Genomic DNA, 25,144 nt, shown 5'->3' on the forward strand with positions numbered 1-25,144 from the left:
AAGCTGGCATATACATGGCTCCCTCCAGACCCATTTTATCCCCACAACAACTCTGTGAGGCAGGTTAGGCTGAGAGACAGATAACCCAGTATAACCAAGGCAACCCAGTGAGCATCATGACTGAATGAGGATTTAAACCCTGGTCTCCCAGCCCTCGTCCAACGTTTCTAACCACTACACAATGCTGCCATGACTGCATTATGAACCTTACACCATAATAACATTGGTTGGTTTGAAAGGTGTTCCTCTTTAAACGCAGCAGTTAACCTGTGTCCCAAAAACGTCCGCCTTATACCCTTCCGTCTTTTAGCAGGAATTGTTTTCAGCTTGCCTTGTTCCCTGTTTTGCCTCATTGACGGACTGCATTTCCCATGAGGCGCTAACTTAAGCAAAAAAAATTTCCCACCATAATTCCGCCTTATCGCGCAGGGGTTTCTGGGTGTCGTAGTTTCGTCAGCGCACTGCCGGCATCCAGAGAGCGCATTGACGAGACTACATTTCCCATGCTGCACTGCTCCCTTCCTCCGTCAAAGACTGCCTTGTCGTCAGTCCCCTTCCCCGCACCCAGCCACCCACCCCTAACGAGAAAGAGACAGCTGGTTCAGTCCGGTCCCGAAGTGCGGGAGCTGCTGCGGTGTTTGGAATTGGCGGTAAGGGATCCTCTGCGGAAAGTACCATTGTGAACGCTGCCGGGGGGCGGGGGCGGAGGCTCGTGCGTTACAGTCTCTACCCCGAGGGTGGAGAACAGGATGCAAAACTGCTGGGTTTCTATCAAGGAAGAAGCGGGTTAGGAGAGAGACGACTGGGAGGGAGCCGCGATTGTCATTGGGTTCCCTTCTCAGCATAGGGAGGAGCCTCGTGGGCTGGTAAATGGAGGTGGCGTTGGGGAGTCAAGATTCCTTGGATCTCCGGAAGGGAAGACAGCAGGAGGTTTTAGAGGAGACAGGTGGGGTTGGGGATCCCGGGTCCTCTTCAGTCAGGAGGGTAGCGCGTGCTTCTTTGAGTTTGGGGCGGGCCAGATTAGAGCAGGGGATGATGAGTGTTTAAACTCCTATAATCTATGGGGAGGACTTCTGGGTAGATCTTTGGGTTAACGACTCCTGGTCCCCCAGTGTGTCTGATCCCCTGGAGTGGGTGGGAAATTTATGGGGCCAAAGTGCCAGGATTATTTTCCTGTGATCCATTCACCTCCGGTGCCCTCTGTTACCGTATTTATTTTTTTACACCCCTGTTTCTCCCGTTCCCTGGTTTTCTTATCCCAAACCCCATGCTGCAGCAACCACCACTGTTACTGCGAGCATTCAGATTGTAAACTCATTGGGGCACTTTGTTGCTGCTGCTGATTGGCTCGCTCCATAAAGCACCATGCTCGGTGGTGGTGCTATAAACAGTTCCCCTAATGACAGGGATCTAGGATCTGCGTTGGATTGGAGCCTAGAGAACTGAAGTCAATGACTCCCAGCCCTGAGTCCAGTAGGTTAAAGCAAGGGGACTCCAGGGAGAAAAGTCTGCAGCTGCTGGCATGGGCTGGCTCTGTTCCTTCGTTCTTTGCCAAGACCTAGGGCATTGCGATAGGCTGAGGCTGGCATCCAAGACGTTCTGTGTTGCTCCTTTCCCCTTAGCCTGCTGCGACCTGGGAATGTAAACACTGGACTTGGCAAGGGAGGGATAATTGTTCTAAAACTCTTGGCACGAGGCAGCAGTTCCTACAAATGAATGCTCAAAAAAGGCATAAAAATGAGGTGCGGTGGAAAGTCAATATTCAGGAAGGATCTACCCCCTGCGTCACTTTTCTTCGCAAAGGCAGAGAACTTCTCTCTCTCTTTAGCTTATGTTCTATAACGTACCATGTTCCATGTTCCCATGGTATAAAATGTTATGCTGAGAGGTGAGAGATAAATCTAGATAATATATAAAGAGCTTAGAGCACCTAAGTACTTCAGATCCATTTGGAGAGTCTGGTAGTTTGAGAGAGTATGTTTCTAAAACAAAGACATTTTGTTAGATGCCTCAAATACCTCCTTTTTCTGACAGAAAGGCGGGAGATAAATATTTTGAATGAACAAGGAAGGAGTCTGGTGCATTGCTTTAAAGTTGTTGGGATTGGCAGTCAAAGTAGTTGAAGAGCCACTGAATTAATTCAGTGAGTTTTCAGTCTGTGTCTTGGAGAACCCTGGGGTTTACTTATCTGGGATTCCTCAGTGAGACAGTCGGTAAAAAGAAGATGAGGTCAGTGTGGCAGTGGGTAATTTTTTTCAAGTAAAATCAAAGTACAGTATGCAAAAGCAAAAAAACTGCTGGGTGACTGTATGGTCTTGAAATTCGAAAAGAGTCAAAGATAGAGTAATACAAAAAGGATTAGAACTACCGAAATAATGTAGAAACTTATTTATGCATGCAACTACAGTTGCAAGAATATTATTTGCCAAAAGTGGAAGGATGAAGAGGTCCTGACAAAATAAAGACTGGATACAGAAACTAATGGAGTATGCAGAAATGGCATAACTTACTGGAAGAATAAGAAATCAAGACAACAAACTTTTTAGAAAGGAATGGAAGTGGCTTATTGAGTATTTACAAACAAACTGTAAACATATCAAGACACTGGCAGGATTATTGTAAAAACCTGCAGTTTTAAATATATATACAGTATGAGATGTATATGAGAATAGACAATTAAAAGAATAACTTAAGGCAATTTGGAGTATGCAGGAAAGAATGAAACTAAATGTAAGGAACTGCAGAAAAAGGGGGATGGGAGTCAAAACTGAAAATGTTAAAACTTGGTTAAATAATTGTAATGTATATAAATGAAAATTATAATTTATTTATTTTTTAAAAAGAGACGGTTGGTAAAGACACATGGATTTCCCTGAAAGACACTTTGCCTAGGACAGCCGGCCTAAAATGTGCAGCCACATGACAATTCTGGGCATGCTCTCAACTCCTGAGGGACAGCAATGAGGCCTAACAGGCCTGGCGTTTGTGTTTCAGAATGTTGTCCGCTCTGGAATCCTCCACAGTACACAGAAGTTCTTTGACAGACAAGTGGAAATAAGTCCCCAGGAAACAGAAGCTTTGAAAGCCACTGATAGATGCCTTAGTTTTCAAGAAAGGTCTAAGGGATCTGGGGCCGAATCCCCCCTCCCCTGCTGAGTCTTGGAGAGATAGTATATCTTGGTCTCAGTTTACAGCAGTTAGAATAATAGAGCTGCGAAGATGAAAGACAGATAGGTTTTAAAACATTCTGCGTAAGTGAAAGTAATCACTAGTTAAATAATGACTAGCATGTAAATAGCTCACCTTAATCTGTTAGTAAAGAGTAGCCTGTTAACCTTTTCATTTAAATAACTGGCTGGTATAGCAAGGTGGCCAGAAGCAGATTTTGAAAATCAGGGGTAGCCGCTCAGCTGAAGGTGCCCTATGTAGGGGACTTCATGGAAGTTGGGGTGGGGGGTAGAAATGAAATCAGATCCAGACTTGGTGCTTTTGCAGTGAGAAGTTCATAAGCAAGAAAAAGGGCGAGAGCCATGCGGGTATCCGAAATGTACTCTGAACATGATATTCGAAATTCATGGTCCTTTTATAATGTTCATCGTGATAATTGACATTTATATGCCACCTTTTTCTGCATAATGCTTGGGAAATCTATATTGGTATTCCTCACAACTGGTTGGTGAAGTAGACTAGAATTATTCTTGGATAGACTGAGATGGGGTGGTTTATGCTTCTTGTTTAAACGGAGATTTGAACCAGTAATTCAGAGCTAGCAGCCTCGTGCCCCCACACTGTGACTTCAGTAACAAGCATTTAGTGACAATTAGCGACAGCTTTAGTTGTCAATATAATGCTTCCAGAAAAGTCTCTTTAAGTCCCTTATTGGGTAGAGAGAGTTGCCTTCCTGGAGTTCTTGTTGGTAGACGAATAATAAATCTGAATATTAGGATATTGCATATTGCCTGAACACTTGAAAACATGTTTGGGGGGAACCTGGTGTCCAGCTCTCCTCTATTCCAGGGAGCGCTAGCGGCCATGGAGTTGTTCCTTCTATTTCGACAGCTCACGATGACAAGTTAATTGAAAGTGAAACGTCGAGAGGGAGGCAGCTTCCTTTATAACGCGTGCGCTTCCTTCGCCGCCCCCCCCCCCGCTTTCTTTTCCGAGCAAAATCTCTGTTGATTGGCTACCCAGTTTGTAGACAGACTTCGCGGTGTGCTGTGTGCATGCGTGCGTGCATGAGTGGTGAGATCCGCACGTCGCGATCTCTGGACGTTCTTGAAGTTGTCTGCGCGTTCTGGAACCTGCAAGATCTCTGGCATCTCTCTTGTTTGCGCGGCGCTGCTCCGCTTCCTTCCCCCGCCCTTGCAGCTTTCAGCTGCTTGGGGTGAAATGAGGTCGGAGCCGGGGGGCGGGGCCAGCCTGGCTGCTGTGCGCGTGTACACTTGGCCCGGATTAAAAGAGGGCAGCGGCTGCTTCTCCTCCTCCTCCTCCTCCTCCTTTTGCTCCTCCTCGTCTTTTTCTTCTTCTTCTTTGTGGCGTTGCATCGCCCGTGGGATCCGGGGAGCGCCATATGGAAAAGGACCCCGAGCTGCTTGAGCAGGAGGTGGGTGCTTGTGTTCCGGAGACGACCCCCCCCCCCGGTGCTCCTTCCTCCCCTCCCCCGGGAATGAGTCCAGGCTTATGCTTCCTGGAGCCCGCAAGGCCTCCTCGCCCGGCTGCCCGGAACTAGAAATGGAACCCAGGTGTCCCGGGGCTCCTGGCCCCTCTTGTTTGAAGCCCCAGAGAACCCAGGAGTCCTGGCATCTTGTGGCCCAATTCCTTGGGCCGCTGTTTCCAAGCCGGCTTATGCAGCCTTCTCTCTCTCTTTCTGCCAACCCCTTTCCCTTCCTCTTTGCCACCAGCAAAAACAGCCCTTTATCCACCTGGCTCAACGCTGCCTGCACTGTCTGCTGGCGGTTTTCAAACAGGGGAGCTGCCCCCAGCTCTTGTCTGAAGATGCTGGGGATTTGAACTTGTGGCCTTGGAAAAAGTGGATGCCACAACACCTCCCCTCTGCGGTATTTCCACCGCAGGCTGCATGTGGTCCTTGGTTACCCCACCCCACCCCCTGCCTTTCTGTTGTTTTCCCTGCAAATAAAAAATCCCTGAGCATTAAAGGGTATCAGGCAGAAGAGGAGGCTGCAACCCTGTCATGCTAGCTTTCTATGTGCAGGGAGTTTGTTTGTATGGAGGAAAATGCAGGCTTGAAATGTAGTAGCAAATAATGTCTGGATGCCTGGGTAGCACAGGCTAGTGGTTACACAGTGAGGGAGCTGGAAGCGAAAACTCAGAGCTTCCCTGAGGAAGTAGAGAGTGAGGCCCAGAGAGGCTTGCCTGACACCTTCTCTGTAGTCATTTTGTCCTTTTAAATCTATGACCTTAAAAGAATCTTTAAATTTGTTTAGCCACCACTTGTATATTTATACTTGTGCCGTGAACTAATTTCAGGTCCCTCTATGCCGATACATTTTTATATGGAGTGTTATTGCTGTTTTATGGCTTGTGTTTAAAAACATGTTTACGTCTGTTGAGTGACTAAATAACAGTTACTGAGAAGCTGATTTAAATATCGTAAGTATATTCCCTTCCGTCTCTGTCAACCTCGTGCAATCCTGCTGCTTTGGACTACAACTCCCATCAGCCCCAGCCAGTGCTGATGGGAGTTGTAGTCCAAAACAGTCAGAGAGCACCAGGTTGGCAAAGGATGAAGGAAGTAAATAAATCCAGAAGAGGGTTGCCATGGATCCCTTGCTCCTGCCATCTTTCACTTACTCTTTCCAGGTCTGGGTCAACCGTGTAGCTTCTCCTGTGACAATCCTGACATCACACAAAAATTGTAGGCAGTTTCGTTGGTCCATTAGTAGGAAAATTAAATCAGAAGCTATAATCAGGTATTATACTTGCTGACTGCCACGTTAGACCTAAAAAAAGGAAGGACCAGCTAAAATGTCACAAAGCAGTGAGCAAATTTTCTAGATGTTTCTTTCAGGATGGATGCTAATTGGAAGCCCAGAGTCTGTTAAGTCCTAAGGTGAAGTGCAGGAGGAACTGTGCAGATCTGATGAGATGAGTCTCTGCTAGGTGCTAAATAGCCTCTGTTAGGTGCTAATGAATTTGTTGATGATGATAGGTGTTTGCCACCGGTTTACTGGGTCTGTTCTATGGGTTGTTATTGTATGGCTTCTGCTGCAGTACATTGTTCATTTTCTGATGTTTATGCTATGCTTACAATTTTCCAAGATGCTTAGAGATTCCTTTGTAGCAAGTAACTAATCAATTGAGTAAGTTAAGAATAGCCAAAAGAACAGATTTCAGGTTGTATCAAAGAAACCATAATGGCTGTTCCTCTCCCACCCCATTATTATTATTATTTATTATTAAATACAACGTATTTCAGCTGCTTGGTTCTACCTCCATCACTAGTCAGATTAATTCTGCTCCTGGGGACCTGTGTAGAGAGAAATGTGTTTAGATTGGCAGAGCTGGAGGTAAATTTGCAGTGGTGCACTAGGTCAGGCATAGGGAGTTTAGGCATCTCTTATCAGATGCCTCTTCACATTTACACACCTTTCCCTAAGGCACACTCCTTACCAACTCCGCTGCAAGTGTGTGTACATGAGAGTTTTGTGTGGTTGAATTGTAGCGTATGGTTGAAAGGCATCCATTGCTCCACCCACTTTTCCACCTGGAATGCAGTGGTGGTTCACAATGGAATTGGACCGAAATAACTCTCCATTCCCACTGTAAGCCTTTGCAAGGTCTCATTTTTATGGTTACTACTGTGGTTGGTTCTCGCCCGGATCAACTACCAGAAGCAATTCACCCCATGTGAATCAGTTTGCTATCCCAACAATAAACGGCTCGAAAGCTTCTCTTCTGCAATCCACTGTCTTTATGATAACTGGATCTCTCCGCTGCTTCTATCCCTCCCAGATGGAAACGGAGCTATCTGCCCCTGTAGAACAAGGAAGCTGGCATAAGATAACCAAGTTTACTTGAGGTAAGTAAGGTCTCTGTGGGATCTCCTCCAAGTTTTCTTTGGTGTTTTAATGGGATATTATTTCCTGTTTCTAAGAAGCTAACGTTTAAGCCTTGAGTTTAAAAAAACAAGCTGTGAACCCAGGGATATTGGACTCTGTGGCGTTAAGTGAACAGAGGGAGGGCAGAGAAATATGTCTGTCTGTCACCCGGGGAGAGATGGTGCTGATTCAGTGTTTGGATGACGACAGGCCGGCTGTGGCAGACATGGCATTTGTGGCATGCTTGGAGCACGTGGCCTCATAACTGGAAGGCTTCTCAGAATGTTCCGGCATTCCATGTGGCTCTTATCTGTCAGATGATTGGACGAAAGGGAAAACCGCCTCTTGGTGAGAGAAAGACGATCCTCTTCTTGCACACTTCCGCATTTGAAATCCATCTGAAGTTGTCAGAGCTGGGAGAACACTGTGTGTGTGTGTGTGTGTGTGTGTGTGTGTGCATCTAGATTCAGGTAGGTAGCCGTGTTGGTCTGACACAGTCGATATATATATATATATATATATATATATATATATATATATATAGTTCAGTAGCACCTAGCGACCAACTAAGTTTGTTCTTGGTATAAACTTTCGTGCATGCACACTTCTTCAGATATCTCTGTCTGTCCTAACAACCTCCCCGCCTATTTTCCTGCCCTTATCTTGAAAGATTGCGGGGGGGGGGGAGGGACACACATTAGATCTTTTAAATGAGCTAGAATCCCCTTTTGGTGGCTTCACACACTTTGCGTTCACCCCCTCAGCAACTTGCACGTGCGAATGGCAGCTGTCAAAAGTTAGAGTTGGCCTTCCAGATGTTGCTGAACTACAGAGGCATGGTTGATGGGAGTTGTAGTTTATCAACAGCTTTAGGGAGGTTCCCCACACCTCTCCTAGTGCCTCCTAGAGAGCCAGTGTGGTGTAGTGGTTAGGAGAGGTAGGCTCGTAATCTGGTGAACCGGGTTCGTGTCTCCGCTCCTCCACATGCAGCTGCTGGGTGACCTTGGGCTAGTCACACTTCTCTGAAGTCTCTCAGCCCCACTCACCTCACAGAGTGATTGTTGTGGGGGAGGAAGGGAAAGGAGAATGTTAGCCGCTTTGAGACTCCTTCGAGTAGTGATAAAGCGGGATATCAAATCCAAACTCTTCCTTCTTCTTCTTCTTCTTCTTCTTCTTCTTCCTCCTCCTCGACAGATGTAATGCTGTTTTCAGTGGAGCCAAGTTAAGTCCAGCCAGTTTGGTAATGAAGCCGAGTTGTGGACTGGGCATGCATGCATGAGAGATAGCAGTGCCCAGATCTGGGGGAAATGTCCCTGTAACTTGTAATCTTAGGATAAGGTTACCAGACATCCCCATTTCCCAGGGACAGTCCCCAGATTTACAAATCAGTCCCCTGACAAAATCCGCTGAATTCGACTGAAGTTGAAAAGTGCCCCCAGATTCATTGAAAAAATCTGGTAACCTTATTTTAGGAGTAAGTATTATTGCTAAGGTGAGGGAAGGGTGGTGTGTGGATGCGTATCATTCAAGGAGCAAACTAATATTGGTTCTGGCGGCATAAACCCAGGCTTCGTATGCCCTTGACTATCGGGCTGCCTTTATTTCCTACCCTGTTTATTATATACACTATGACTTTCTTCTCTAACTGCCTCACTGTAGTAGCCATACATACAGCACATATTTCTTGTTTGCTTCTTACCCTCCTGCAGCACCCCAGAAGCTGCTCATAATCTAGTGCCCTTGACTGGAAAGTTGGGTCCACATTTTTAGGGTTTCAGAATAGCATGGGGCAAATTTGCTGTGCCTCTGTTCACTTTGGTGGGGTGTTTTCAGGGCAGCTTCCCAGTGGATGAAGTCCAATGAGTCAGATTTATGCCGACTCATTTATAGATCTTTCTGACTTATGTCTGCTTATTTATAGATCTTTCTTTCTATTCCTCTTTGCTGCACTGGATGGCAGCCAAAGCTTGCCATGTGAGGCAGACTCTTGGCTGCCTCTATGGTCATAAGGAGAGCCTACTGGATCAGGCCAATGGCCCATCTAGACAGGCATCCTGTTCTCACAATGGCGGCTAATGGGAGACCAGCGGGCAGAAACCATTCTCACAAGAGCATTCTTCCCTCTTGTGGGTTCCAGCCACTGGTAATCAGAAGCATGCTGCATCCGACTATGGAGTATAGACGTACCTTGGTTGTCGAATGCCATGGAACTCGGACGTTTTGGCTCCCAAACAATCGAAACCTGGAAGTGACTGATCCCGGTTTCCGATCGTTCTTTTGGAAGCCGAACGTCCGACGGGGCTTCCACAGCTTCCGATTGGCTGCAGGAGCTTCCTGAAGCCAATCAGAAGCCACGATTTGGAAGTCGAACAGACTTCCAGAATGGATTCCATTCGACTTCCAAGGTGCGACTGTATAGCCAAAATGGCTAGTAGCTAAACATTTCAGGAAATACAAGCCGTCAGGGTGTGGTGAGTGGGAGATGCCATAGGAATCTGAGAATTGCATCTCTAGGCAATTCAATTCCCAGAGATGGAAAGAAGATAAAAGTCCCTACCAGAGAATAATGGCAGATTTAAATTGATGGATTATGCCGAAATGGCTAAAATGACCGGAAGAATCAGAAAGACCAAAATTTGAATAAGGAATGGGAGAAATTTATAATTTATCTTAAAAACCATTGTAAACAGCTAAAATTGTTAGTAGGATTGGAATAACACTTGTAGTTCAATAGTGAATTCTTGGACATAATGGAGATGTAAAAGATTTGGATTATCATAAAAGATGCAGGAGAAAATGATTAGCAATTGGACCCACAAAGGGGAGGAGGGAAGTCCAGGAGGTTATTTGGAATCTTGTTTTTATGTTGTCTGTTGGATATGTGATTGTAAAAACTTTAATCTGAAAAACCAAATATTTTTTTTAAAAAAAGGAATATGAGAATTGACCTGGGTCAGATCAGTGCACTATTGAACTTAACAATTCTGACCTCAGCCAGATGTCTCAAAGAACTTCACAGCTGGAGTGGAAATGCATTCGGAGACTTTTTGTCTCTGTGTCTGCCTCCCTCTCTCTTTCGCACAGAGTAAAGCTGTATTCATACATGTGTGTGTGTACACACACATACTGGAGAGGGAGAGAGATTGCAAGGTACACAACAGCCAAGGTACAACAGCTGGCAGGCCACAGGTTCACCATCCCTGGCCTCACGGGTAATCTATTTTAGCATGTTTGTTTTATCTGTATTTAGTAAATGAACCTTAGAAACCAAACAAGCCAGGATATTGCCGAGCTTGCCTCATATTGTATTAGACATTTGGCATCTGTTCACCGTTACTAATGAACTTGCGAAACGGGGGTTGGGGTTGGGGGGGACTGCTGGAAAATAAAACCCTGGAAAAGTTTTCTGCCTCTCTAATCCCCTAGCACTGCCTTATCTATCTTTCCGCCTCCAGGTTCCTACGGAAGAGAGAATGATGTGGAAGACATTGCTGATGCTGGAGCTGGGGGGAGCCGGGGGCCGGGCTCCCTGTGCTCTCCCATCCTTCCCCTCGGTCCTGCGGTACCGGTCCTCTTCGGCCATTGACCAGCACCACGAACTGGCCCGCGAGCGATCCAAGACCGTTACCTCCTTCTACAACCAGTCGGCCATTGACGTCGCGGCCGAGAAGGTGAGCGCAAACACGGCCGCTGAACATGCTGTGCGCACAGCAGAGGTGGCCAATGCTCCCGTTTCCTCAACCGCCGCCTCTCTGAGGGCAGGTTTTGCCTCGCCTTCCTAAAACTGTAGGCTGGGAGCCAGGAGCAGGTCTAGGCTTTTCCACGCTTGTGCTCCTTGGCGGCAGAAGTTCTCCTCGAGAAAGGAGTGTTATGTGAAGGACAGGTCTGAGCAGGTGGATTGCATTCCTTTGGTGCTGGTTTCTGGCCTCGTGGAAAAACAGATGGCCTTCAGCAGCCTGAGAAGGCTGTTAGTTTTGGCATGGCTAGTGCTGTTTTAGTGCTCACGGGGCAAGATGAGACGTGAGGGATGGGCGTGTGCGTGTAGCAGAGAGTTCTCTGTGTTCATTTTCCCCCTCTGAAATCCCTCCAGCTATTGTTTTGAGCAGTATGATCCCTCAGCCTTTGGTCCCCGTTTTGCTAATCGCCACTGTTTAATGACTTCCCCTAATAACTTGGCAACGGCTCTGGAGAGGCAGTCCACAGTATGGGCTTTGGGGAGAAGAGAGGCCTAATCTTTTCCCGGCCGTCTGGAGCCTGCCCTGGGGAGAATGCTGGTTAATTAAATAAACTACCTGCCTGCCATTATACAGAGGCCTGGCAGGAGAAGTTCCTGATATGTCTCCTCGCAGTAACACATCTCCTGCTTAGGTTTAGACAAACCTCTTTATGAAGTTACAGTGGTACCTTGGGTTACATACGCTTCAGGTTACAGACTCCGCTCACCCAGAAATAGTACCTCGGGTTAAGAAATTTGCTTCAGGATGAGAAGAGAAATTGTGCTCCGGCAACACAGCGGCAGCGGGAGGCCCCATTAGCTAAAGTGGTGCTTCAGGTTAAGAACAGTTTCAGGTTAAGAACAGACCTCCAGAACGAATTAAGTATTTAACCCGAGGTACCACTGTACTTGCATAGGACTGCAGTGTCCTTGTTTTAGGTGTGGGGTTGGGAAAGAGGTGTCCTTACACGTCTGGAGGAACCACTTGCCAGTGTTAATTGCACCCTTTCCTTCCTTCCTCCCACCTTGGGCTTCCATGCATTTCTGCCAGGCAGAAATGCAACGGGTGCAGCTTCCCCCCCTCATTTCAGCTCTGTTCTGGGGGAGTGCTGCACTTATACATCCTTGCAGCTCCTGAAAGTTGCATGTGCAGTGCCAGAGATGGCAACCACCATTTGCTTGATAACAAAGCAGTTTCTGTTAACAAGAAAACCAGTTCCACATATTTGCTTATGAAGCAGGTCCTTTTTATTTTACTCCTGGCTGCCATGGTAATGGTGGCAGTGAGCCGTACAGGGAACTGAAGCCTAGCGACTTAAGACCCAAATATCTGAAAGGCTGCATTTGTTCTTGTCTGATTGTATCGCTGGAACAGCTGCCTTGGGATCATGTGGTGGAGAGCTGGTAAGAAATTTTAGAAAAGAATGAATGAATACTGGGAATCCTGCTCCCCAGTGATAAACAGTGTTTATGGTTGGTCTACGAGGGCGAGAGGGAATTATAGAAGATTGGAAGGTTAGCCATTACAACCAGAGTCAGTTGTTTTTCTCAGCAGGAAGTAAGATGGGTCCAATTTCTAGTGCTCTCTGTTCAAGTGAGAGTGTATGGGATATGTGGGGAACATCTGGTCTTCCAGATGTTGCTGAACTATGGCTTCCATCATCCCGTTGGCTTCCTGGGCCTGATGGGAGTTGTAGTTCAGCAACATCTGGAGGGCCAAAAGTTGCCCACCTCTGGTGTGTGGAGAGGGCATCCTTAAGTAGCCCTGAGCTCAGGGGAAAGCTGCCCTTTGTACCACAGGAGAGGAAGGCATTAAGTAATGATAGAAGGTATTTTTGTGGCTGGCAATGCTCAATGCTGGCGCTGTTCTGCCTGACCTCACGAGGGCTCTCTGGAGCCTTTTTGAACACTTGTTTCCTCTTCTCTCTTCCCAGCCCTCTGTGAGGTTGACGCCGACCACCATGTTGTATTCTGGACGGTCCCAAGATGGGAGCCACCTGCTGGTAGGTGTGAGATTAATGTCTGTCCTCAAATCGTCAGAGCTACAGGTTGAATTTGGGACTCCTGGATACCAGCCCCATTCTTTCCCTTCACTACTCTTAATTGCTTAGGCCTTAGCACTGCATCACCCCCTTCTCATTTTCAACTCTGCAAAGTCCTGTCTTCTAGACTCACTTTCTATGGGCAGGATGTTAGTTTTGTAGAGGACATAACAAGGAATCCCACTATGCCCATTGGCAGAGGAATCCCTGTATCCCCATTGCTTCTCTGGGGACAGGAGGCTTCTTTCTAGGTCTGCTTTGTGTTTGCTTTTTGCTTCAGCCCAAGCAACTAGAAAGCCTGCAATATCTCCACGGCCAGTTTTGGCTCAGAGAAGGCTCTCTACCCCCACTTCTCCAGGAGATGAAAATCTGTAGCTGCAGCAACACCATAACTCAGTAGCTGTTGTCTCCCCGAATGCCTTTAGGGGGGAAACTGGCTTGTAAGCTCTGCACACTCCATTTTGAAGGAATGGGGGTTCTTTCATTGTAGACTTAATTGGGCCCAAACCACCTGAAGCTGCTCAGCTAATATAATGCTGCCTGGAATGAAGACCACCATGTGAAACAGTCTCTTTGAACCTACCTGGCTGCACATAACCACATTGGTCAATTTGTGGCACTCTGATGGCCTTAAGAGCCCAAAAGAACAGGGCCGGCCCTATCCTTAGGCAGAGTGAGATGGAGCATAGATACATAGGAACCTGCCTTATACCAAGACAGGCCATTGGCCCATGTAGCTTAGTATTGTATTCTCTGCACTGATTGGCAGCAGCTCTGCAGGGTTTCAGGCAAGGCTCCCTCCCAGCCCTACTTGGAGATGCCAGAGATTGAGCCCGACACCTTCTGCACACGAAGCAAAGCCGCCTTACCCATCATTCTAATACAGTCTGTATTGCAGGGCATGGGAGAGAACCCAGCTCCTCTCCTCCTTCTGGAAACTTCAACCCACTAACATGTCCTTGTGCTCTGTTACAGAAAAGCGCCCGCTACCTGCACCACGAACTCCCCGTCCGCATTGCTCATCGCATCAAAGGCTTTCGGAGTCTTCCCTTCATTATTGGGTGCAACCCCACCATCCTTCATGTGGTAGGTGCCTGGCAGGAAAGCGCCTGAAACAGCCTCTGCCACAGCTGGCTGGGGCTGAAGGGAGTCCGAAACATCTGGAGGACACCAGGTTGGCAGGGGCTGACCGAAAGAGATGGCAATAATAATAATAATAATAATAATAATAATAATAATAATAATAATAATTTATTTATATCCCGCCCATCTGGCTGAGTTTCCCCAGCCACTCTGGGCGGCTCCCAATCGAGTGTTAAAAACAATACAGCATTAAATGTTAAAAACTTCCCTAAAGCCTTCAGATGTCTTTTAAAGATAAGATAGCTGCTTATTTCCTTAACATCTGAAGGGAGGGCGTTCCACAGGGTGGGTGCCACTACCAAGAAGTAGTGATAACTGAGGGATAGTTTTGAAACCTCAGAATCTTAGAATCTCAGATTTGGAAGGGACCCTGAGGGTCATCCAGTCCAACCCCTTGCAGTGCAGGAATCTCAACTGAAGCATCCAGGACTGAGGATCTCTGCTTGAAAACCTCCAAGGGAAGGAGAGTCCACAACCTCCTGAGGGAGACCGTTCCACTATTGAACAGCTCTTACCGTCAGAAAGTTCTTCCCGATGTTTAGTCAGAATCTCCTTTCTTGTAACTTGAAACATTTGGTTCAGGTTCCAACCTCTGGAGCAGGAGGAAACAAGCTTGCTCCATGTGACAGGCCTTGAGATACCAGGACAGCTGGCATTCAAATAATAGAAAATAAATGTGCATAATTGTGACCAGTTTTATCCTTTTACCGCAGCATGCATCTTAGTTCTCCGCCTTTGAATTAATTGTTCACCAAGGTGGTTTAAAACAAATGGCAATAATGCAGAAGAGAATAAACATATATTCCACACAGATGACCCAGCAGCTTTTAGGCCTTTCTGCAGCCAAATGGAGCTTCCTTTCACCTCATCAGCCTTAGGGTACCTAGCAAAAGAGCACAAGAACTGCTTGGCTGGTTCAGTCTAAGGGCCCATCTTTGCCTATGGGAAGCCTGCAAGCATACTGCCTCCACAGTGGAGATATGAATAGCCTTTCCATTCATGGATTTGTCTAATCTGCTTTTGAAGCCACCCAGTGCCCCATATAAACGCAAGATATCGCACCCCACCCTGGAGTATGGGCTCCTAGCACCTCTGGCTTTTAACCTTTTTAGATCCCACACCCTAATCAGAAGCTAGCAGGGGGATTCAGGGCCTTGATGTCAAGCCTGTTTTGTAGCCTGTGCCTCTCTCCTTGAGTCGCTTCTGTCCTCTTCTTTCAGCACGAGCTTTACATCCGAGCGTTCCAGAAACTGAGCGAATTTCCCCCGGTAAGCATGTGCTTCGTCTTTGAATGCAGAAGTTGCTAAACATGTCCCGAGTCCTATTGAGTCGGCCACATTTAATAGAATAGCCGTGTGAATGGCGACCGGAGCATACAGGGATGTTGACCTTGTTGTTTTCCCATATATATTTTACTGGTTTTGTACAATAAAGTCAATAGTAACAAACAAACTTTAACAGGCCTCATGTATGTAATTGCTATAAACAAAGGGGCACGGTATTGCTTTCAACTCAAGAAGCTCCTGTTTTTATTTATTCGTCAAAATGGCCTGCAGTATTGTGTCAAGGTGCTATTACGGAAGGGATGGGAAATCTCAGGCCCAGAGACCAATGTGGCCCTCCATGTCTCTCTATGTGGCCCTCTGCATTCTCCATAAGCTTGGTGGCCCTGTCCTTGAATGGTCATAACGCCTTTCACTTGCCTTGGGTAGAGAGATGTACACATAGGAACCTTCAGCTGTTGTGTGGCTGGTCTGCCAGCTACTAGAGTCTAATTCAGGCATCCCCAAACTCAGTCCCTTTTTGGGACTACAATTCCCATCATCCCTAACCACTGGTCCTGTTAGCTAGGAATGATGGGAGTTGTAGTCCCAAAACATCTGGAGGGCTGAGTTTGGGGGTGCCTGGTCTAATCTGTTGCTCCACCCACCACTGGCAGCTATTTCCAGAAGGTTACCAAGTCCTAAGGCTGAAAAAGGGTTCCCCATCCCTGCTATGTAGGGTGATAAATATGGGGCTGCTGGTTCTGGGGTGAGTGGGATGAAATGGCTGACTCCTGCCTGCTTCTGCTCACCTCCCTCCCCAAGTTCCGTCTCTTTTTGATGCACACTCTCCCTCTCCTCTGTCTCTTTGCTTACAGATCAAGGACCAAGAGTCGGAGGCCCAGTATTGCAAACTGGTCCGGCAGCTCCTAGACGACCACAAGGACGTGGTTACGTTGCTGGCCGAGGGCTTACGGGAATGTCGGAAGCACATACAGGTACCGCTTTCCTAGTCCGTTTGGGTAACTTGGGTCAACCTGTCTGCCGCTCAAGATCCCACAACATGCTTGGGAGGAAGAAAGACTTGGAAAAGTAGGGTTGGTGGGTTTGACCAGGGCAACACTTCTGGGAAGAGGGTGGGTTTTGAAGAGGAGAGTGCAGACTCCTGAGATGTTTATTCAGGCCTGCTATAGATCCTCAGCCCAATCTGGTCATTGTCACTTCAGCACCTTCCAGGGTGGATAAAAATCAATGATTTTTTTAAAATCAAGATCAGGATTTTTTTTTAAATCAGATTTTTATTGTTTAAATTGGATTTTTAAAATAAAATGCTTTTGGAGGAAAAATCTTTCTAAAGATAGTTTTCTATTTAAGTTACATTATAGTCCAAAGGGTATTCATCAGGAAATAAGGATTTGTTTTAGGTTTTTCATGTGTGCTAAAACTCAGTCTAAGGTATTGTTGTTTTTTAAAAAACTGTTTAACCACATCAGTTAACGAACATGGATACATATGCAATAATGTTATTGTTTTAGTTAAATAAATTGTTTAAAATGTTAAGGAAATGATTATTTTTCTCCTTCCAATGAAGTACAGCAGAAAGGTTGGTCAAATACAGTTAACTTATTAAACCTCACAATAATTTCATAATTATCTGTCTATGTATTTCTAATAGTATAACCAAATCAGTATTTTTTTGTATAACACTGAAAACAACTCTGAAAGTTTATTATTCCAAAAATGAAACCTGGTTGTAAATATTAAAATTATGCCAGCAAGAATGAGTCTTTCTTAAAAAAAAAAAAAAGATTTAAATCAAGTCTTACTGACTAGTGACTTAAATCATGATTTAAATTGATTTAATTTAAATCAAATCCACCCTGGCCCCTTCAGTGTCATCCTTCGAACTGCAGTTGATTTGCACTAAGCAGGGGATATGGTAAGAGGTTAGTCTGTCTTCACATGTCACACACCCACACACACACACCCGTGCGTCTTCACATGTCCCCTTCCCTCAGACTTTTTGCTGGACAGGTTTTAAACAGTGGTGTCCAAACTTTTTTCAAAGAGGGCCAGATTTGATGAAGTGAAGGACCGTGAGGGCCGACCAAAGTTGTTCACCATTTTTTAGGATTGAAGTTGTTAAGCTTTTTTATGATTTTACCCCAAAGTTGTTTAGCTTTTTTTAGGGTTGAAGTTGTTGAGGGTTTTTTAGGATTTTACCCCAGAAAATAAACTGCCAAAGGAGGACCCCAAAACAGACTTTGGACATGCCTGTACAGTGGTACCTCGGGTTACATATGCTTCAGGTTACATACGCTTCAGGTTACAGACTCTGCTAACCCAGAAATAGTACCTTGGGTTAAGAACTTTGTTTCAGGATGAGAACAGAAATCGTGTTTCGGCGGTGTGGCAGCAGCGGGAGACCCCATTAGCTAAAGTGGTGCTTCAGGTTAAGAACAGTTTCAGGTTAAGAATGGACCTCCAGAATGAATTAAGTACTTAACCCGAGGTACCACTGTATGGGGCAACCGCTTGTGAGGGCCGCTCTACAGATGGTGAGCTTTTCCTGTTCCTTTTCTCAGGATGAGAAGCTGATCCGTTCTTTCCTGGACAAGACCCTCACCTCTCGCCTGGGCATCCGGATGTTGGCCATTCATCATCTTTCCTTGCATGAAGACAAGGTACAACTTTTCTTCTTACTTGAACAGGACATAGATTTCGTGAACAGCTGTGTGACCAGAGAGGGAGAGACCCAGAATTGATACCTAACATTTGGTGTCCTCTGCATTTTCCGTGCCCATACATAACACTGGCTCGTCTAATGCTATTTTTGCTCCTATAACCCACAACAGCTCTACGGGGCCTTGGGTAAGAGATTTTTCCCTTGGCCCTGTTTTCTAAGAAATCTTTTGAGTAACTAGAGATGGCACAGATTGGACTGGAGACTTTCTGCTTTCAAAACATGAAGGAAAATCATTAAGTGGTCTGCCCTCATCTGTTTTCCAGTGGTCCATGCAGGAAAAGTTTAGAAACCGTTATTCTAGGTCTTGATCCTACATTGAAGTGTCATCCTCTCCTTCTCTCATCTTCCTGCAGCCAGACTTCGTTGGGATCATCTGCACTCGCTTGTCTCCAAAGAAAATAATTGAGAAATGGGTAGATTTTGCCAGGTACTCAGTTCTGTTGATTATTTCAAATCATCCTGTTATCATACTGGCTATGTGTGTACAGCAGTCTATGGCTCCCTCTCATGGTCATATTCTGTGGCTCCATCTTCCTCATTCTGCTGCATTTCTTTCTGACGGTTTAACTTTTTTTCCATTGCTTTTTTTTTAAAATGAAAGCCAATTAATTGTGGCAATAATGCAATGTAATAATCTTTTTAAAAATTTAATACGGGTTTTCTGTTTTTAATATGATTTTTATTAAATTCTCTGTTTTACAATTTCAGATAAATATTTTACACACTTAAGAGATCAATGACTTCCCTTCTCTTTCCATTGTCATTTTGAATATCTTACATCCCTGCATATTTTACAAAAACTATACCAATCGGTTTTCCATTATTGCATCCATCAAAACTTATTTACGCTGTCGAATTTATCTTAATGCTGCCAGCATTTTCAGCTGTACACAATTATTTTCCATATATTCAATATAAGCTTTCCAACCTTCTTTAAACGTATGTTGTTGTTCTTCTCTTATTCTATATGTTAAGCCTGCAAGCTGTGCATATTCTGTCAACTTAAGTTGCCAATCTTCTTTGGTTGGGACTGCACTCATTTTCCATTTTTGGGCTAACAAAACATGGACCGCTGTTGTTGCATACATAAACAACCTTATTTTTTAATATTGGTTTTAAAAGTCACTTGAAACGTAAAATATGTAAATGAAATACAAATAGTCAGCTGTTAGGATTGCTAGGCAGGAAGCTTTGCTGTAGCTGCAAGCAAACATAAGTGGTAAAGCTCAGCATCCCACATCAGTTGCCCTGATCCCTAAGGCCTTGTGCCTTTCCCCTCCTGCGTAATAATCTGGATTTAAGATGGGACTCACTGGGATGGAGGCCAAACAGATACAGTAAGGGAGCTGGGCCCTAGAAGCTCCCCAGGGTCATTTGTGATTGCCAAGTTATGCATTTGTGAGTGCCAAGTTATATACCAACCAGTGTGGTGTAGTGGTTAAGAGCGGTAGACTCGTAATCTGGTGAACCGGGTTCGCTTCCCTGCTCCTCCACATGCGGCTGCTGGGTGACCTTGGGCTAGTCAGACTTCTTTGAAGTTTCTCAGCCCCACTCACCTCACAGAGTGTTTGTTGTGGGGGAGGAAGGGAAAGGAGAATGTTAGCCGCTTTGAGACTCCTTCGAGTAGTGATAAAGCGGGATATCAAATCCAAACTCTTCTTCTTCTTCTTCTCCTCACATAGAGCATAGCCCTAAGGGCTTATGCCCCAACCTTCTTGAGTGTTGAGATCTGCAGAGGGGGCCCCTCAGCAGTTCTGCCACCCTCAAAAGTTATTGGGTGGGAGGGGGTTATGGCCCAGGGGGGAGGGTTTTTTGGGGTACAACTCCCTCCGCACAGAGGTGTGTCTCTAGCATCTTTATTGTACAGACAAAGGGGCACATCTTAACCCTTGTCTTTGAAACTGAGGGTATTATTGTTTCTTAGGACCCACTTTTTTTGGCTTAAATTATAACGCTCGTTTCCATTTGGGAACAGTTCACTTGTTTTTATAACTGTAATGGATTTGTCCTCTCTATAACTATATTATATTGTTGTGACCTTCTGGGGAGGGACAGGTAGGAAATCCCATTAAATCAGCCTTTCTCAACCTGTGGGTCCCCAGATGTTGTTGAACTACAACTCCCATCACCCCTAGCTAGCAAGGCCAGAGCTCAGGGATGATGGGAGTTGTAGTCCAACAACATCTGGGGACCCTCAGGTTGAGAACCGCTGCATTAAATAAATGCATGTAGGGCACAGGAATGGGGATGGAGACTGTATTTGGTGCCTGCTTGCTCCCAGGGAAGCCACCAGCAGTGGAGCCTGCACTTAATCCTGCTTCCGTATTTCCTTGCAGGCGCCTCTGTGAGCACAAGTACGGGAACGCGCCTCGGGTGCGGATCAATGGCCATGTGGCCGCCCGCTTCCCTTTCATCCCGATGCCTCTTGACTACATCCTTCCAGAGCTGCTCAAGAATGCCATGAGGTGTGCCATTTATCCTCCTCTTTGTAGCACAGGATGAGACACAGGCTAGAATCTGCAAGGGAAATGGCTTTTGGGGCCTTCCACTGCCCTGAGATCTTTTGATAAGGTGGCATGTAAATACCTATATGAATAATGAAATATAAAAGCCCATAGCACTGATTCACTCCCTTTTTTATAGGGCCAATCTGGTGCAAAGCCTTTCCTATCTCAAAAGTTGCTTATTTCATTTTGAAAAGAATAGATCAACCTTACTCAAGCTTGGTGTTCTCCAGATGTTGTTGGACTACAACTCCCATCAGTCCTGGCTGGTGAGTCAGGGATGATGGGAGCTGTAGCCTGAAGGGCACTGGGTTGGGTTGGGTTGGAATACATAAACACAGAGGGGTGAAACTATTGGCTTCAACCTTTGGTCCCTGGATGTTGCTGGACTACAACTCCCATCATCCCTGACCCAAAGTTGACAAACACTGGCTTTAAAAAGTGACCATTTAGTGAGGTGGGAGAGCTGGAAACAATACCAAGATATTTCACATCTGGCAACCCTTTGGTTTCAGATAGTACATGGGTAGGTAAAGATAAAGGGACCCCTGACCATTAGGTCCAGTCGTGACCGACTCTGGGGTTGCAGCGCTCATCTCGCTTTATTGGCCGAGGGAGCCGGCGTACAGCTTCCGGGTCATGTGGCCAGCATGACTAAGCCACTTCTGGTGAACCAGAGCAGTGCACGGAAACGCTGTTTACCTTCCCACCAAAGCGGTACCTATTTATCTACTTGCACTTTGACGTGCTTTTGAACTGCTAGGTTGGCAGGAGCAGGGACCGAGCAACAGGAGCTCACCCCGTCGCAGGGATTTGAACCGCCGACCTTCTGATCGGCAAGCCCTAGGCTCTGTGGTTTAACCCACAGTGCCACCCGCGTCCCTTTATTTAGTACATGGGTAGACAAGTCTAAAAAGCCCAGGACACAAATTTTCACAGCCCTATAGCAACTGTGGTGGCTCATTTACCAGAAGTAATGTATTTAGCTTTAATTCTGGAAGCATACACTCAATTCTGACCAACGTTCCTGACTCTAATTGGGTGAAGGAATTTGCAGAGAGGAGAGGGGCTTGTGGCCAGCGGCTGCAGAAGTTAAGGAAGGCAGGATTTGGTGTGCTGATTGGAAGTATTCTACCAAATCTTTGGCAACAAGGATAGGTTTGCAAGACTTTGTGAATGGAGGAGAGCTTCATTACACATGGGAAAGGGTGTAGGGGTCCTGCTTAGGTAGGACGCAGACTTACTCCCTTGCCATTCCCTTCCTTTCAGAGCCACGATGGAGTCTCACTTGGATACCCCTTATAACGTGCCAGACATCATCATCACCATTGCCAACAATGACATTGACCTGATCATACGGTATGGTTTGCTAGGGAAGCCTCTTCAGTTTCTCCCCTTTCCTAGAGGTTTTAGGCCACCACCCATTTCCGCCATCTTGGTGGGAACTTGGCAACAGCGGCCAAATACCAGGGACCCTTGAAAATCTGTGGGGATCCTCCCATTGAGGCGGACAGCTTGAGATGATCTTCCTCTTGGTGGGGAGGGATGGGCGTTGGCAGGTGAAAAGGGACTAAAGCATCTTGGGAACCGTAATGTGTGGCTCCTTAACGCCACACTCCTCTTTCTCCCGGCAGGATTTCAGACCGAGGTGCCGGAATTCCTCATGACCACGTTGAGAAGGTGACAGATTACCACTTCACCACAGCAGAAGCGAGCGCCCAGGACCCCCGCATGAACACCCTCTTTGGGAACATGGTGGAAATGGGGAACAGCGCCCAGTCGGGACCCATGCATGGGTGAGAACAAAGGAGAGGGGGACAGAAGGGGCAAATGGGATTTCCAGCAGCTGCTGCACGAAGGGTGTTTCCTTAGGGGGAAAAGAATTATACATAAATGGGAAGAAAACACCAGTCAATCTGCAGACATCATGAGTACTAAAAATAGAAACTGAAGGAGTACCTAAAGGACTTTCTGCTTCGGGTTCCTTTGGGTGGAAGTATGGAACAGAAATGTAGTAAATAGATAAATACTTGTGGCACTAATTGGACCAGGTTTTCTTTCAAACTTCTTTCCACCTTGGGGGCTGCAGAACCTGGGGGCTTCCAAGGTGATACTGGGCTCCAACTCGCATCAGGCATGGTCAAGCATGGCCAATAGAAAAGGATGATGGGATTTGTAGACTAGGAACATCTGGGAGGCCATGGGTTCCCCATCGTTGACCTAGAAGCTTGCCATTTGAAGGAGGGGGGAAAAAGAGGAACAATAATGAAATTCTCAAAATGCAAAATTTAGTGTTTTTTACACGTAGTGCAGCAGCAGATCATGCAGGGCCCTGGCAAAAAAAGATGTATTATTAAAAACGCAATTGTCACAAGATATTCTGGCCTTTTTGTAGCTTTCCTCAAGTGGCAGCTCTCCCTGAAATGTCTCCCCCTTTCAAAAAATCATGTGGTGAAAGCATTCTGTGGAATGAAAGCTACATAGACTAAGACTTAACTACCATATAAATGTGTTGCAGAGTGTTCCTTCCAGACCTCCCCAGTCAACTGAAGCTTGCTCTCCCTTCAAAATTGGCTGTGGAACTAAGGACTCCTCTGTCTGTCTGTCCTGTCTCTCTCTAGGTTTGGATTTGGACTACCGACGTCCCGTGCTTATGCCGAGTATCTGGGTGGCTCCCTGACCCTCCAGTCTATGCAGGGGATTGGCACCGATGTGTACCTGCGCCTCAAGCACATTGATGGCAAAGAGGAGAGCTTCCGCATCTAAAGATCCCCTCTCTCGCGTGTGGGCTGAACCTTCCTTGGCTGCAGGAGGAAGTTTCAGCACATGACACCAAACCTAATTTCCCATGGATGTGCTTGTTCTCCTATGGATTCCTACGAATGTGCTATGCTATCCTACTGAAGCTGAGAAAATAGTTGAGGTAGTTTCCTTCTTCCTGTCCAATTGCTGATGGGACGTCATCCACTTACTGCTGGTTATTCCAATCCTTTCGGGATGGATGGGCGTGCTCTGTGGTTAACCACAGATCTCTCGAATCCAGATCTACTGGGACAGCCTGTGGACATCGTTCATCCTCTCCCCTTTGAGAACTTCTAAAGCCGTTATACAACTGTTGTACACAGCCAGCTCATCCAGGCTCTTGTGCGGCCTAATTTTTCTCTGTTTCTTTTCGTGGATACAAAGATTGGGTGAGCCGGAAGCTTTTACTGTCGCATGTACTGATTCTCATTTGGCCCTCTCGGGCCGTTCTCGAACTCACAGGAAAGACTTTCCTTGCAGCGCCTGGCACCAAAAGAAAATCCCCCTTCCTTCTGCCGGGGAAGGAGTTTCTATTGCACACTCTTTGGGGGAACCAAAAGCAAGACAGCAGTCTTCCGCCAGGGAAGGATTTCTCCGTTGCACAAGCACCAAAAACACCCCCTTCGCCTTGAGAGGAAAAGACTTTCACCACACCAAGTTGGCACCTTTGCCGCAAATGGTGTGCAATTCCAGAATGTTCTTCCCCTTCACTGCACAATGATGTATTATTTCCGTCCTCCCTCTCTCCACTCGATCTTTCCGTTACCATCAACTTTTTTTTAAAAAAGAGAAAAAAATCAGGACGAAGGGTTTCCCTCTGCCCTCACCACTGTGTTAGAGGGATTTTTATTTTATTTTTTGCTGTGATACTCCAATAAAAAAGTGCAAATTCCCAAGTCTAGCGAACACTCTGTAATCTCCATGGTCCGGCCTGTTTGCCTTGTTAATAAAGTAGGACTGAATATCCATCAAATCTTGTATTTAACAGTGGTGGGAGAAATAATGCTGCAGACGGAGGATACAAAGGCAACGTATTCCTTTGAATAAACATGACCAGGGATAGCCAACTACTTCCAGGACGTAGAAAAGGAGAACACTTTGTTTCATAGCTGGAAGAGAGGAAGCTAAGTTTCTGTGCATGGGCAAAAGCAGGATTTTTGTGGGGGGGGGGGAGAGAACCTCAGTTATTTATGTATCTTTATTGATTTAGGGGGACAGATGCTCCCCCTTGTCTGCGCCCATGCCTCTCTCTCTTTTTTCCAGCCCAGTCCAAGCTGAGAGCCTATTCTGCTCCACTAACTGATGACATCCCAGCTGGGGGGTGGGGAGGGAGGGAGGCCTGCTTGCTTAGTTCAACCTTCTGGAAGCATCTCTTTAGTCAAGCAAAGAGATATTTAACAGACTTGGCTGCGGCTATTAACAACAAGGCTAGTACAGTGGTACCTCGGGTTACATACGCTTCAGGTTACATACTCCGCTAACCCAGAAATAGTGCTTCAGGTTAAGAACTTTGCTTCAGGATGAGAACAGAAATTGTGCTCTGGTAGCGCGGCAGCAGCAGGAGGCCCCATTAGCTAAAGTTCAGGTTAAGAACAGTTTCAGGTTAAGAATAGACCTCCGGAATGAATTAAATACTTAACCCGAGGTACCACTGTATGGCCACTTTTAGCAGTCTTTCCCCTATAGAATCCCTTATTGCAGATCTAAAACTAGGAGCTTGGAGGGAGACACAAACACACACACACACACCCTTTTATAAGAATACCATTTATTAACCATATCACTGATCAAATTGTTTGAAAATTGACTGTGGGAAATAAGCTGGGGTGTCAGCCCTGGGGAAGAGAAGCTACTGTATGTCATTGCTGGGAT

At 46.1% G+C, this 25,144-nt stretch overlaps 1 protein-coding gene across 3 annotated transcripts; it reads left to right on the forward strand.

The window, feature by feature from the left end:
• The first annotated feature begins 512 nt into the window (after window positions 1–512).
• BCKDK (branched chain keto acid dehydrogenase kinase) lies at window positions 513–24,168 on the forward strand. 3 transcript variants are annotated; one of them, XM_083584217.1, is made up of 13 exons: window positions 513–650; window positions 6,973–7,039; window positions 10,514–10,729; window positions 12,708–12,776; window positions 13,791–13,901; window positions 15,179–15,226; window positions 16,099–16,218; window positions 17,806–17,904; window positions 18,320–18,393; window positions 20,303–20,431; window positions 21,740–21,829; window positions 22,105–22,266; window positions 23,092–24,168. In XM_083584217.1, exons 3-13 carry the CDS (start codon window positions 10,532–10,534, stop codon window positions 23,234–23,236), a joined length of 1,245 nt encoding a protein of 414 aa, XP_083440343.1. In that variant the 5' UTR covers window positions 513–650; window positions 6,973–7,039; window positions 10,514–10,531; the 3' UTR covers window positions 23,237–24,168. The 3 variants fall into 3 exon arrangements, with proteins under 3 accessions (XP_083440343.1, XP_083440345.1, XP_083440344.1); XM_083584219.1 differs by lacking the exon at window positions 513–650 and adding an exon at window positions 852–946; XM_083584218.1 differs by lacking the exon at window positions 513–650 and adding an exon at window positions 3,688–4,603.
• Window positions 24,169–25,144: the final 976 nt, after the last annotated feature.

Source organism: Podarcis filfolensis (genome assembly GCF_964270895.1).
Source record: "Podarcis filfolensis genome assembly, chromosome: 13".
NCBI classification, from domain to species: Eukaryota; Metazoa; Chordata; class Lepidosauria; order Squamata; family Lacertidae; genus Podarcis; species Podarcis filfolensis.

Excerpts from the sequence above, each read along its gene's own strand:
- BCKDK (XM_083584217.1), top strand. The coding sequence starts at position 10,532 with ATGATGTGGAAGACATTGCTGATGCTGGAGCTGGGGGGAGCCGGGGGC. Across the intron at positions 13,902-15,178 it reads ACCCCACCATCCTTCATGTG|CACGAGCTTTACATCCGAGC; the intron begins GTAGGTGCCTGG and ends CTCTTCTTTCAG. Across the intron at positions 15,227-16,098 it reads AACTGAGCGAATTTCCCCCG|ATCAAGGACCAAGAGTCGGA; the intron begins GTAAGCATGTGC and ends CTTTGCTTACAG.